The 15,446-nt window shown below is 41.4% G+C and overlaps 1 protein-coding gene across 2 annotated transcripts in view; it reads right to left on the reverse strand.

Moving 5' to 3' along the window:
* Positions 1-15,446, reverse strand: part of LOC102296427 (golgin subfamily A member 6-like protein 22) — a 93,284-nt gene that overhangs the window by 58,265 nt on the left and 19,573 nt on the right. For both annotated transcript variants that reach the window (XM_042213722.1, XM_042213696.1), the window contains exon 6: positions 9,321-9,404. In XM_042213722.1, the coding sequence (XP_042069656.1) occupies positions 9,321-9,404 (84 nt within the window). The remainder of the gene's footprint in view (positions 1-9,320; positions 9,405-15,446) is intronic.

The following is a 15,446-nucleotide window of genomic DNA, read 5'->3' on the forward strand; positions in this document are numbered from 1 at the left end:
ACACACACATTTACTCTGCCTCATATTTGCATGTAAAGCCTTATAATATGGGGCTGATTTGTGATGTAAGCAAGAAGTAAATCGTTCAGCTGTGTCTATCATACCTCTGCTCTCCTTTCAAATATGACTACTCTCTCTTACTCTCTCTCTCACACACACACATACAGAAACTAACACAAAAAGACAGACATATGATGTGTTTTCATAACATTTGATGGTGTTTTTTTTTAATATTATATTATATTTTTTACCTAACAGCTTGAGAAACAAGTCACCAGTGTCATCACTAAAAGTTAGTCCCAAACAAGTTAAACAGTGCGTCTCAAATCTTTTTAAACAGCTGAAATTGAATTGCCTTGAAGCTCTTTTATTACTTAACCGCTGCAGCTAATTAACACTGACTTCCACATGCAACCTGGCGATGAAAAATCAGAGAAATCCTGGGACAGTTACGGATCTAGGCGAGGGGGGGAGTGTTTATTAGATAGCAACGGGAGTGGGTAGAGATGTGATTAATTTGAAGTGGGAAGGCTGCATTGAGGAATTTCCTGAAAAGATGAATCTTCACATTTAAAGGGAATATGAGAAGTGACTGCTGCTCTGACTGAAGCAAGAAGGCTATTCTTCCAAATGGGAGAGAAAAGAAGAACTAAGGAAGCCCAAGGTCTCAGTGTCAGTGGGTTGATCAATTCAGTAGGCTGACATGAAACCGGAGGAAGACAGAGATGACAAATATTTCATATTTATTTCTTTTTTTAACTTAAAAAAATAGAATTCTTTACCTCATGTGCCTGCTGTCAAATACTCAAACATTTCTTTCTCACCTTTTATACAATGACTAATTATTTCTTGTAAATTTATATTGTTGCAGTCCAGACCTTTTCACATTTGGTCCTTGATTGCAAATGCTAAAATTCGACTACACCTTACTACAGCTGCTGTCCAGTGACATATGAGACAGTGTTGATATTTAGACAGATGGATGGTATAAATAGAGGGATAAAAACCTATCAAATGCACACAAACATATAACATGTGCACACACACACACGTACACAAACGCACGTTCCATACAGCAGGCTGCAGCCCCTCAGCGCTCCTCTGTCCTCACATGCTTGGTTTCCCCATCTAATTGCTGCCATTCGTCAGTGTGTGTGCGTGTGTTTTGTGTGTGTGCACATGTGTGTGTGTGTGTGCGTCTGAATTCATACACTCCTGTACTTTGTGTTTTTTGTGTTCCCTTCATAATTTTGTCTGTGTGCATTTACAAACAAGCACGGTGAAAAGAGAGAAAGTAGCATCATCAGACAGACAGGTAAGACTGGGAAAAGAGAAAGGGAGAAAGACAGAAAGATACAGAGGCAGACACACACACACACACACAGAGCTGTCACAGTGCCATAGGGCATACAAAACCTGTCAGCATTTAAAACTACCGGCTTGTACCCTGCCTTGCCAATTGGAATTAGTCTCACATCATATGCCAGTTTCTTTGTCAAAAGCAACAGCTATTTTATTCTTACTACAACTAAACACAACAGTTTAAATACAATCAGAATCACTTCACTAAGTACCATAAAAGTCGGCATATTTGTCATTTCCCGAGTCAGTTTTCGCATGGTTCAGAGATTAAGAATTTGATTGTGCATATAAGAAATGCCGTTGCACACAGTGAGGCACGTTAAGCAACAAGGAATAGAAAAATGCACAAATGAAACAAAAGGCCATAAATGAATACAAATCGATATTTGAGATCACTGGCTAAGAAGCTTCCAAATAATACTTGAATACTTTCTTTTTTTGATTGAAGCGAATAAAAAAAAATGTGCCTGAAACATGCTAATTGCAACGTAACTTGATATGTGATGTTGACATGTTGACATTTTTGTATATAAACAACTGAGACTGATTGCACTCCTTTGTGCAATCATGAAAATATGTGCTGAAGAGTAGAGCTGTTTATGTTCCGTATGGCCAGTGTGTGTCTGTGAAATTATATGACAGTGTCTCTCTCTCTCTCGCATGCTTTCTCTCTTTCCCTTTATATTTAATAAGAAGGTCAACATTATTATGTGTTTTTTTCCCCTTTCACGTGTGTGTGTGTGTGTGTGTGTGTGTGTGTGGGTGGGTGGGTGGGTGAGGGGGGGTGTTCAACATGATAATTTGTCAGTTTATGTTGTGAGGGGGTAAACAGATAAGCAATCCACAGCACAATCCTTCATCCTGCTCTGATTATAAATCAGCTGGAGCTCTCAGAAGCAATCAGCAAGAGCAATCTGCAGCCGGCACAGACACCTTATCAATCAGAGGGGGCCATCACACTGTCACACTCACGCGCGCGCACATAAACTCCCATATTTGTACGGTCCTGCACCCGCACTCACCTACGCATACACTTCGACATAGAGACAGGTATGCCCCAATTGTAATTCTGCATCCCTACCCTGCAGTCTCTTCTTTTAAAACTTCCATCTCTGTTCTTTTACGCCTCTCGTGAAACAGGATCACAACAAGTGAGTCGCAACAAGAGTTTCATCCAGCCAGCTGCCTGGCGGCCACAGAACCGTGCCTAGCGAGACACATCACTCCTAATTACAGTCTGATATTAATAACAGAGAAAAATATTAATCTTGGAGGTAAACACTAAGCCGCTTAAAGGAAAATTGCAAATAAATCAGATTATCTTATAGGAATATCCTCCAAATAGGCCAGGGGGGTAATGAGAAACCTAGGCCCAACCTCTCCCTCGCTCCCGCCTTCTCTCTCTCTTTGTCATTTCCCACTCCCCATTCTCTTGCAGGATTGAAAAAGGTGTGACTGCGTGTACGTGTCTGGGTGTGTGTTTGTGAGCACGTCTGTGTATTTATAAAGCCGCAGTATGATCCACCGCCCCAATCCCACCCCACCAACTCCACCACCACTGGTGTCACCTGCCTTCTTCTTCTCTCTTACCGAATACTGCTGTATTCATTTTTCAGCTCCAATTTTATTTGGGTTGGGGTATGGTGGGGAGGGGTGTGAGGGGGGCGCCGCCGAGCAGATTCAATTAGGTTCTGTGATTGGGCCGCTGGCATTCAACGAGGTCATGGAAAGGTTAAGGAATTCAGTGGCACAAACATGATTATAGCTCTGTAGCATTTGATCAGAAGTAAGGTTTGTCACGTCAAAGTGGAGCTCCTCTGTTTCTTGCACCGGGACCACCAGTTTGGCCAGAGTGTTATGTGAGAACGGCTCCAAGTGCTGGTTTAGCCGATTCGTCCAGTGAATGCTAATTGCATGCAGAAGACAATGAATAAACAGCATGTTTGGAGATATACAAAGATATACAGCAGGATTTATGAATAACTCTGTCTTAGAAATGCAAAAAATCCTTGAACTCAAGAAAGTTTCATTGTTCTATCCCAAATGTGAAGCATGTGAAGTATAATTTTAGGCTGTTTTGCTGCCTCGAGTACTACAGAACTTTTCATTACTGAGGGGAAAATGAAGGAAGTCCAAGTCTATCACAATATGTTACAGGATAGAGCTGCTCAACAGTTAAAGCTCAAGCTAGATGCTGGCTGAGGCAAAAGGACAAGGAAATAAATAGGCAACTTAACAGCTCAGTTTCTGAGCAGCCCACTCAGAACCAAAGCCTTGAACAATATTGTGGACAACTTCAAGTAATCTGGTCACATTGGACATGAAAATGGCTGAGGTGAAGCATATGGTAAATAGTCCAAATGTTGTGTGGGACCCCAAACCCTGTTTTTTTGTGGCTATTGCTGTACTTGGAAGTTGAACTGGTTATTAAATTTTTTTATTAAATTTTCCTTATTTACAGTGTAGCTTGATTTGTATTTATTAAACATGCCCATCAGGGATGAGTTTAAAGATGAGAACCAGTATAATTGTTTGTGTGTTAGCACATTTGGTTTGTGTTCTTTTGGTTCAAATGAGATTCATGTCACATTTTTTGAAATGTTTTTAATGAAAGCCAGCCCATTACAAAGGGTTCACTGTTCATTGTCACTGCACAAAAGTGCATGTAAGATGTCCTCCAAATAAACATTAATATGGAATATCAATATTTGTTGCTAATGCCCCTATCATGCTTCAGATAGGACAGACCCAGGACAAACTTGAGAGGTAATGTCTCTCAGCTGGATTGGGAATGCTTCTGTGTCTCCCTCAAGAAAACCAGGTGAGGTAGAGACTGAGATTGGAGCATCTCAGACTGCTGCACCAGAGACTTGGACCTGGATGGATGCATGTTACTTTACTGGAGTTAGTACTCCAGTAACGTAAAAAAGCACTACATAAGATGTAGTTCATTTACCATTTACCACTTGATTAACTGATCATCAGCTGCTTAATAAAAACATATATTTGGGAAGTTTGCTGGTCTGGAGCACTCAGATGCATGTTAACACAAAGCTATAATCCTCCCAGCAGTGGACCTCCCAGCAAAATCACCCCAATGTCAAACCATGCAACACTCTGGAAAACAGCAAAAAACCCAAAAGCTACTTCTCTACAGGCCCCATTTAACATGTGAAATGATAATGTTCATTTCAGTACAATTAGAAAAAGACTGAACAAGTATGGCTTGTTTAGAAGGACTGCCAGGAGAAGGGGTTTTCTCCTGGCAGTCCTTCCATGGCAGAAGGTTTGCAAAGTTACATCTCAACAAATCAACAGACTTCTGGAACAATGTGTTTTGGACAGATGAGATCCAAGTGGAGTTGTACACAGTGCCATGTTTGGCCAAAAGCAATCAGCCTATCAGGCCAACCACCTAACAGGGGTGACCACAGGCTTTGGGCTTGTTTTGGAACCACATGATCTGGGCACCTTGCAGGTGGTAACTATGAACTCCTCTGTATTGCAATGTATTCTATAGGCAAATGTTAAGCCTTTTGTTTAATAGCTAAACTCGGGTGAAATTGAGTCATGCAACAGAACAGTGACAGCAGCAAATCTACACAAATTGGCAGAAAAAAGGCCCAGTCAAAGTCGTCAACCTGACTATAATGCTGTGGCAGGACCAAAACTGAGCTGCAAATGGACTGAAGCAACATTGTAAAGATGAATGGGCCAACATTCATACACAATGATGTGAAAGACTAATTAAGTAACACAAAAAAACATTCATTCAAGATACATCTGATAACGGTGACTCTTCCCAGGACTTCATAGAGTACTGTGAAACTTTTCCACGTGGCTTTGGGGGTGTTTCGACTCGGAGTCCACTCCAAGAGAAACAAGATCAGACACATTTCAGACACACCTGATTTTTGACCACTGAGACTGAAAATTGAGTTTTCTCTGGGTGCAGGTTTCATATTTACTTGCAGTTTATTGTCTTACCTTTGCTAGCTTTGGGTATTGAAAACTACTTGGTTAGGTTTAGGAAAGCTCTGCTCATCAAAAACTAACGACATCATGGGATTTTGCCTGGACTTATTCTGGACTGGACTGGATAAGATAAGCACTTATGATCATTAAACTTTTAAATCTAGCTATAGGTCATAACTACATCTCACACAAGCGAAAGAGAGTCTCAGCACATGTGTGCACAGACGTTGCATGCTGCAAAGATAATAAGCATGAAAAGAGCCAGAATGTATGTCCACAGAAACATTCATTTGTACTTTCTATTTTTTCTTTGTACCCCCCCACTCCACACATGCACACGCGCGCACACACACACTTTCTCTCACATGCACTCACATGCGCATATTTAGAGTGTAGCACAGTAATAAAGCCCACCCTTGCAGTGAAATTAAAGCTAGTCAATGACACTGCCTGCTGAGTACACACTAAATCATTTTTATACTCAGATGAAACAACCAACATAATACTAGCTCGGCACGTGTATCTAATATCACCTGGAGACTCAGAAAAAAATAAATAAAACAAACAAAAAACAAAAACAACTAATCAAATGCCATATTGGATGTGTCAGATTCATGTCAGTACAAGAGATTAATACTAAATATAGGAAATATGGTACAATGGGAGTATGAGATCTTTTTATATTCAAAATGACCAGGCAGAGAGCACATTATGAGATATTGGATTGATAAACAGGCTGTGATGCTGTTGTTCAGTGAGTATAATAGAACTATGACGCTACTCCTGGGTAACCAAAGATTGCAATATGATTTTAATGTGTTTTATAGACACAAGCCCTTCAGTGAGAGGAAATTATGTCAATAAATAAGCAGACTCACATTTTAAAACAAAGGGAATCATAGTCAGTGAAATATGTGCACATATATTATGGTGTTTGGTTATCAAATATGATACACAATACGGTCATGCGTCAACACACACACACATATTCTGACAGTAGTACTTGGTGAGCTCTCAACCCTGAGGTTCTGTGAGTGTTAGTGACACATGCTTGTTTTTTATGGTCTTTGCCATATGTTTGCTATTTCTATAGCTTCAATTCGAACTTATATATAGACTGCTCAGAAAACATGCAAGGAACACTTTTTAATCAGAGTCAGTAAAACTTCTGGGATATTGATCTGGTCAGTTAAGTAGCAGAGGGGGTTGTTAACCAGTTTGGTGTAAATACAATTAACAACATGTGCAGTTAGAGGAAGTTAGTCTAGGAAATGAGACAACCCTTAAACCACAAATAGTTTTTAAAGGTCCAAGTCATTGACATTTTTTCCCTGCATCTTTTCTGACTGTTTTTTCACTACTTTTGCCTAACGTCAGTGTCACTACTGGTAACATGAGTTTGTGCCTGGACCCTACAGAGCTTGCACAGGTAGTCCAATTCCTCCAGGATGGCACGTCAATATGTGTCATAGCCACAAGGCTTGTTGTGTCTTCCAAAACGCATGTAGGAGATTCCAGGACACAGGCAGTTACTTTAGGAGCTGTAAAGCTTTAGAAGGTGCTTAGCCCATCAGCAGGACCGGTATCTGCTCCTTTTGTACAATGAGGAACAGGATGAGCACTGACAGAGCAACAAAGAACCTCCAGCAGCCCACTGGTGTAAATGTCTCTGACCAAACAATCAGAAACAGACCTCATGAGGGTGGCCTGGGGGTCCAATGTCCTTTAGTAGGTCCTGTGCTCACTGCCTGGCACCGTGGAACACGATTGGCATTTGCCATAGAATACCAGAATTGGCAAGTCCACCACTGGCACCCTCTAATTTTCACAGATCGAAGCACTGAATACATGTGATAGACGTGAAAGGCTCTGGAGAAGTCGTGGAGAACGTTATGCTGCCTGTTCATCGTTCAGTATGAGCGGTTTGGTGGTGAGGAATGGATGAACGCACAGATATCTACAGGTTAGACAACAGCACACTGTCTGCCATTGGGTATCGGGATGAAATCCTTAGACTCACTGTCAGACATGCTGGTGCAGTGGGTTCTGGGTTCCTCCTAGTTCACGATGCCCAGCATTATGTGGCAAGAATATGCAGGCAGTTCCTGGAGGATGAAGGAACTGATACCCTCACCTGAGTTAAATGCAGCACCTCTGGGATATTATGTTTTGGTCCATCCAACGCTGTCAGGTTGTACCTCCGACTGCCAAGGAGCTCAGTGATGCCCTGGTCCAGATCTGGGAGAAGATCCCTCAGGACAGCATCCGTCCTTTCAATAGGAGCATGGTCCAGTTTTGTCAGACATGAATACAAGCTCCAATTACTGAGTACCATTTTGAGTTGCTCCCAAGAAATTTCAACAAAATCGACTCACTCACTGCATCATTTTTTCACTTTGATTTTCCAGATGTTTTTGAATTCAGCCCTCTGTATGTTGATCATTTTTATTTCCATCAAACAATTGATTCTTTCATTCATAACACATTACCCAGTCCATATCAGTATAGATAACCAGCATGATTTTTCCCATTGAGATCTGATGTGTTTTCCAAGTGTTCCTTTAATTTTTTGAGCAGTGCGTATTAAACGTGTTATAGAATGAAAATGCAAAAGTAAAAAGTACATAAAAATTTCAACAGTTAATTTTTTTGATCAAACAAACTTACAATGGTTTTCTAAACATTTACATATTTCTTTTCACTCTGACCGGATTTTGCCCAGAAATAAACATGACAGTGTGTGTCAGTCTTCTCATGTCAATCATCTGTCTCACATAAATCACTAGAAGCCACATCCCTTAGTGAGATTTCCCATCTGCTAATGTCTGTCACTTCAGGTTGCAGTCAATAGACCTGTTTGGTACACCCGTCCCTTGGTGGGGTCTAATTGCCCATTGCAACCCTCAAATGTGTTCTACACTCCGCAACTCTTGAGAACCTCCACCAGCACCACCCCCTCCACTACGAAATCCCCATTCCATTCTCAAGATGGGTATTTACATGCCCCACACCGTGGAGAGCAAACAAGCTCATTTAAAAGTTCACATGCTAATGTGTGACATTTAATCCAAACTTTACACGGGGAAAAGGACACGCTACAATAGATTTTGATTCCTTTCTTGTCCCTGAATCTCATCATCTTTTGCCTTCCATATTTATGAGTTGAAAAGGCGGGACACCTTGGTGGAGAGTAGGGGAAGGGATAGGGAGTTGACTGTTTGAAAAGTGGGCTGGGTTAGTGGTGATAATCCAGAGTTCTTTGTTGATAGTGCTCATATGCACAATTTATTGACTGCTCATCCAACTTAAAGCCACAGTTTATAAATCCACCAAATAGCTCCTAAGTTTCCTGCTTCATGTGTATGTGATATTTAATAACTGCAATATTACTAATTAAATCTATTTAATTAATGATTTAATTAATTTTTCATCAGCGTTAGGTGTCTGCAGGTTTCTAATTTTTAGCGAGCAACTCCTTGGTTTAACTAATCGCAGTGACAACTGTTTGTAATATCGGCTTATCGAGTTAATTCCATAAATTGGCCAAGTCACAAAGTGAAACTGTTAGAAGTTGTCTGGTAAATGTACTCTGAGAGGAAGCGTCTGCACACTCAGCCAAAAACAATTTTCAAGAGATACACCACTCTGTGCTGTTTTGATATTTCAAAGGGGTGGAAAGAGTGGAAAGTGGAAAAACCAAATGGTTAGCCAAAGGGGCTGCGACTAAGAGGGGTAGTAGTTTCCGCGTATGTGTGTGTGAGCTACATTCTTGGTTCCACCAGCTGGCTGGCTGACACACATCCACATGCACTCGATATTACTGTACATTCCCATGAAGATTTATGACTAATCTAGATTTTATTTGTAGATGCTGAGTATTTAAATCTTAAATCCCGAGTTAGTTCCTCTGTGTGTGTGTGTGTGTGTATGTGTTGTGTGCACGTGCATGCATGTGTGTGTCTGTTTATGATTTATCTTTGTACCTCACACAAAAGTGTCTCCTCCTTCTGGTGAAGCTCTGATAACTCCCTCCTCTGACGTTCCACCTGCTTCCTGCTGGCCTCCAACTACAGAGGGAAAGAAAGTGTGCAAAGGGAAAGTAGAACGATTCAAATAATAATTAATAACAAATATTTGAAATTCCATACGCAGACTTTTGAGGCTTAAACTATTTCCAAACCATACATGGATAAGGGTTTGGTGTCTTGCATGATTTTAACACATGGTTCCGGTTCTGAAAAGAACATATTTTTGGCACATTAATGTGGATCGAGAAGCAGTGGAAGCTAAAGGCACAGAAGTGGGTCAAGTGAGCAGAAAGACCTAAAGACACAAATGGATCTAAAATGTGAATTTTCTGAGGCAGACAAAAAGATTTGTGATGTCCAAATAGTCCGCTCGTTTTTGTGTGAGTGCATGCGGATGTCTCTTTCTCTCTCTTTCTCCCACACACGCACTCACACACACATACTCGGATCGACCCGGACAGGCCAGGGATGAGCACACCCCATCTGATCTGTGGCCCGTTCATTCATTAGACCCATGCTCTCCCCTATTGATTTCAGCTTAAGTAATGAGAAAGCTTATCCAAAAATCTTTAGCATTTGGGCTCCAACTTAAGGGAATCAATGGGGCCATTTCCCATTTTGAACAGCACATACGCAGGGGTTTTATGTATGGTGAACGGGACAAATCCTGATGCTGATAAATCAATAAGCCTTTTTGTCAATGGACGGGCATGCTTGCACTCACACATACATGCATATGCGGACACACTTGGCTGATAAATGGTATTTTTGAGGCAATTAAAGTGAGCTGTAAACATATGAAGGCCAATCAATTGGTCAGTGAGGTCTATTATCAAGGCTTTAACACTGATTTAGAAAGGGCTTTAAGTGTGGCACAGTCACTTGTGCAGATCAGCACCTGCATAGATCAGTGTTGCTCTGTGCTAAGCTGCTCATACAACAAGAAAGTATGTGGCTCACCTCTAAAGACTGAAGTAAAGAAAAAGAGGAGACTTAGCATTGCTGTATGACATGCAAAATACTTTTTTTTTTGCTGCTTATGAAGTATTTTAAAGAAATGCCACAGTCAAGTAACACCCTAATTGTAACCCTCACTTTGCACTTTCCCTCTCTTTAAAAATTGGATCTTGCATCGTATTGAAATAAGATAAGTGGAGAGGAGTAGCTGTTTGCTTAACAATTCTATTTTAGCAGGGACAGAGAAGCTTGTTAGGAAGAAAACTAACACATCAGCGCTGCCCCTCAACAACCCATCCCCCAATGCTTCTACTGCGGTAAAGGTGAGACACACGCGTTAGCAAAGTTAACCTACAGACAACATTTCTCTGAGGTAATTGGTTCTGCATTAATATTCATTTGACTTTGCATTTAGTGACTATGGCTTCACTGGTTTGATGCACTGTGCCTATGTCCCCTGGTACATCACACAACATTAACCCTATAGCTCTGATTATGATTTCAGCCATATATGCATATTTATCCTTGCTACCTGAAATGCAAGCGATTCGATGCTCGACCAAAACCCCTCTTTTCTTCCAGCGTGCACTGGACCTGTCTCTTAATTTATAATTTGAAGTGTATAACATGTCCAGTTCTTTTATCCCTCCCACTTTTTCACTGTGGTTGATCGGGTGCGTGTGCATGCGTTTTGCTGAGGCATGACATTTCAATTGTGCATCCAATCAAATTGGAAAAGAGGCGGTAAGGAAGGTTGGGGAATGATAAGGGGTGCGGGGGTGTACTGAGGGTTGCAGACCAACCGTTACCATGGTGAATCATTTCTGTCAAAATCACCAAGGTCACAACTGCTGACCTGCAGCGTTATGGGACTTTGGAATAGCATACTGTAAATGGACACAAGGATTTCTCTCTTTCTTTCCTTCTTTACACATTTTGTCCTTACTTTGCATTTTTTTTCTCTCTCATTATCTTTGTGTACATTTCTCCTTTTCTTTTTCTTTTTTTGCTACTTGAAAAAAAACAAAAAGGCTTCTTGTTTTGCCTTTCTTTATTACTTTCATATTTAAGATTGACTAATTGTACCATTATGAGACTTTTGGTGTTACTGAATCCATTATGCATGGCCTGTGCTGGCAGTGGGTCTGAACACAGCCTGTTTTCAGTCATTATAATTCAGTTTGCTAACATACAGGCATTGTGCTAGTGTGGGGTTAGGGGAGATGGTATGATAAAATATTGAGGGCGAGCAAGGCAGCTGCAGATGCTAGCTGTCATGTGTGAGCGAATGAATGTTATGACAAGCATGTTTAAACATTCATGCGGGGAGGATAGTTTAGGAGGGCTTTTCATTAACACCAATATGTCTTCGTCTCCCCGGTGCAGACACTGCTGGTGGAAGCATGACAACAACAGGGAGGAGAGGAATTAACATCTCGAGAGGAAACTGCCACATATACAGAGAGAAGTAGAAACAATCAGTCCTGTGCGAGAGCACACACAGGCATACACATTTAACACTGGCTGACTCAACCAACTCTAACAGACAACTTTCTCTTATTTACCAGGACAGCTGTGTAACTGTAACATCGTGTTCAGGGCTGATCAAGTACGTGGAAAACTTCAGTAGTCAACAACAGAAATAATTTTGTTCAAATTAAGACTGAGAACGAGGGAGGTTTCTGTGCCAAATGTGCACCGCCACCCATGCTGTTAGGTTGTCAGGAGATTTGACCAGGCAGAAACAGTGCAAGTTCTTGATGCTTTCTGGAGACTGGAGAGAAGTAAAGCTATTTGTGGTAATTTCTTGGGAGCGAAGCAACATCTAATCTGTTTACATAACCTTGATGAAGTGAGATCAAGGAACAATTACAGGTGATAAATAGGGATTTAAGCTAATGCTGCTCTGGTGTATAGGGTCAACAATGTGTCCGTGCAGAAATTAATCATCTTTTTTTTTTTTCTTATTATCAAGCTATTTGAAGTATCTCTGCAGCTAGTGATTAAAAAAAGGCCCAGATATAACAATGCCGTAAAACAGTTCAACAACACTCTCTTGTTACTGAGGCATGGTATTGTGAAAAGACGAGACACGTTGTAGCAAACTCAAACTCCATTTAATGGAGTGCAAAATCAATACTTATGCTGATGATCTCATGACGTCAAATCAAGGCGAAGGAGGGGAAAAAGGAGCATCATGCATTCTCAACATAAGTGGCTTTGACTTGCAAAATGTGTTTGCATAACATGAGCTTTAGTTAATGTCATAAATGGCTCTAAATGCTGCAAGGTGCATTAAAAATATGCACAGTCATCCGTTTTACCTACACCTTGATGCAAACATTTTGAATTAATCTAGTTTTCACTGGTCAAGCAATTCCATTTTGATATTCAAATTTGGTGCGCATGTGTGCCTGTGCACGTCTGTGCATGACTGATCTAATCAGTCTTAAATCAGTTAATAAGCCAAGGACACAGAGGAGATGACTCAGCTGATGTGAGCTCGAGCTAATATTAGCATCTCGCCCCCCGTTCTAGACCTGCAATGCACGGAGTAGCTTCTACTGTTTGGGCTTCCCATTACAAAAGTGCACGTTTTGGACATTAAGACCAGCAGTTAAGCGCACCGCAGTGAATTCCATTAGCACATTAGCAAAGGTGCCACGACCTAATGCTAAGGTTGGGTGCCGCATTTAAGACCTTACAGTATTTGTTCTCTAAAGCAGCTTAAGTCAAATGTGAGGGTAGCCCTGAAACTGTTCTTAAAACTAAAAGCAAGGCTAATCCAAAAGACAGGCCTGTATATGTGAAAATGTCATTGTTGCCACTCTTCTAAGGGCCCTAAACAAAGTATAAATCTAATGCAAAATTATTCGGAAGCTGTTGTTCTAATTAAACGTCTCCCAATGTCAGATGCGGAGGCCAAACTGGAAGACAGGATGAGTACTGTTCTGTCAAAACTAATAGTCATTTCCAAACCACACATGATCAACTACATGGCTAAATGTTCAAAAACAGGCACATGCCACAGAGGCAAACAGATACATATACATGAATGCTGCCTATTAATTAAAAGCCAGAGCATGAAGTTGACTTGGGGTAGGCGGTTTGTGACACCACAAATCTAGGAGACTTCCTGTAAGACATAAATCTGTTGTGCTCTCACTCTCTCTATGGCACAGGCACAACAAAGACAGTCTTGTCCGGGTCCCCCCCACCCCCACCCCCATCCATTCATTAGAAGCACAAGCAGCTGCGGCCAGGTTCAGAGACAATCTACATTCTCTCTCTTTCAGTCACTCATTAATTCCCTCTGTCTTTTTCTCTCCGGTTCGCTCTTATTTTTAGCCCTTTTCTCCCTCTCCCTCCATTTCTTGCTGTCCTTCTCCAAGTCCCCCCTCTCGTCTCTCTAAACATTGTCTCTTCCACATGGCCCGGATAATGAGTGGTGGAGCTAAACGAGAGGAAACACGGCTCACTATTAGGAGGGGAACGCTGACTGAAGGTTTTAAATAAACGGAGAGAACTTGAGGCCAAATTGTATTTCCAAGGACATAAACTAATGGAACAGCCAGACATTCTCTGAACAAATACACACTCTGTTTAAACAACCATAATAGTTGTAAAAATATACATGTCAATGTAGATCTAACTGAGAGACAGGCTGGCAGAAGGCAAAGAGAAATACATATAAATGCAGATATCCCCCATATATGAAAGCCCAAAAACAAACACTGTTCAATCCTTCTTTTCTTTAGTTTGGAAAGCTTAATATCCTGCATTTAACTGCAGAACAATAAGGACATGAAAAAAGCATAAACGCTCGTCTCTGAAAAGTAATTAGGCAAACGTGTTTTCTTAAGTGTCTCTGATATGCTCTCAGGCACATAAATCCACACCCACACATAAACACACACAGAGAGGAGCCCACCCTGCCTCGCTGTGGGGTTAATTGGGTTATCTAGTCTGATTAGCATAACTAATTAGGATCCTTGTTAACGGAGGAGTGCTATTTATTCAATTAGCGCTCTGTGTGTATGGATCCCCTTCATCGCTGGTATAAGTTCAAATGAAAACGAGGCAAAGCTAAGTAGGCATGAAGGGAGACCTGTGGGCGCCTGTGCGCGTGTTGATTTCATCATTTATCTGTTCAACACACAGATGCTCACCATCAGGTGCCAGGCACTTCAGCCCCACCAGCCCCCCCACCCCTCACTACCACCCCCACCAACACACACAAACACTCCAAGCTTGCTATGCTGTGGCTCTTAAACCCCCTCATCATCATCATTAGGTTTCTGATTAGCATAATTAGCACTGTTAACCAGATGAGCTTGAGTGGAGCCAGGCTGTGCCAGTCGGGGCAGCTGACAAATGTCAAGCTCCTCGCACTTTTCCAGGTTGCGGAGGGGGCTACTTGTTCCTCATCAGGTGGGTTTATGGCACATTTCCATACCCTTAGTGATTGCTAACTGATAACAAATGGTCTTTCCAGCACATTTTGATGCAATGTGCACACACACACACACACACACATTAAAAAAAAAGTCAGAGGGGGATGATTTCTCTCTCAAGGCAAGCAGCCCTGTAAAAGTGACACAGCTCTTGAAGTTATATCAGTTAATAGAACAATGCTGAGCTCATACCACCAATTTATTCATTCGTGTTTGCAAATGCAGATGCTGTCTTTTGTTTGTGATGCTCGACATGCGCTTAAAGCCGACAGTAAACACAGAAGAAGCAAATCAACAGCACTCCTCCGGTCGTCAGCAAGTGAAAACTCACAAACACAATCCAGCACTCACAAATAACCAGAGAGAGGGAAATGAAACAGAGAGAAAGAGAGAAGGAGCGCTACATTTACTGAAATTAAACATTTTCTCATCAGCCTGAGGGTGCAGCAGGCCCACTAATGTATTATTCATCCCCACTTCACAAAGGAACATTAATCAATTATGAAGATATGAGGATCTTAAAGTATAGAGGAGAGACGAAGAGCGGCTTGTTCGTATTAATATGCGGCCGCAATCGTGCGCCTCCACCCCCCCACCCCCTTGGTCCTCAAATCAATATTTTGCAGATTAATTTGGAGCGGTTGTGGCGAGATGGCAGGATGGAAGGGGG

This window comes from Haplochromis burtoni, unplaced genomic scaffold, assembly GCF_018398535.1.
Source record: "Haplochromis burtoni strain Fernald_Lab_line unplaced genomic scaffold, NCSU_Asbu1 Contig_1, whole genome shotgun sequence".
In the NCBI taxonomy this organism is placed as follows: Eukaryota; Metazoa; Chordata; class Actinopteri; order Cichliformes; family Cichlidae; genus Haplochromis; species Haplochromis burtoni.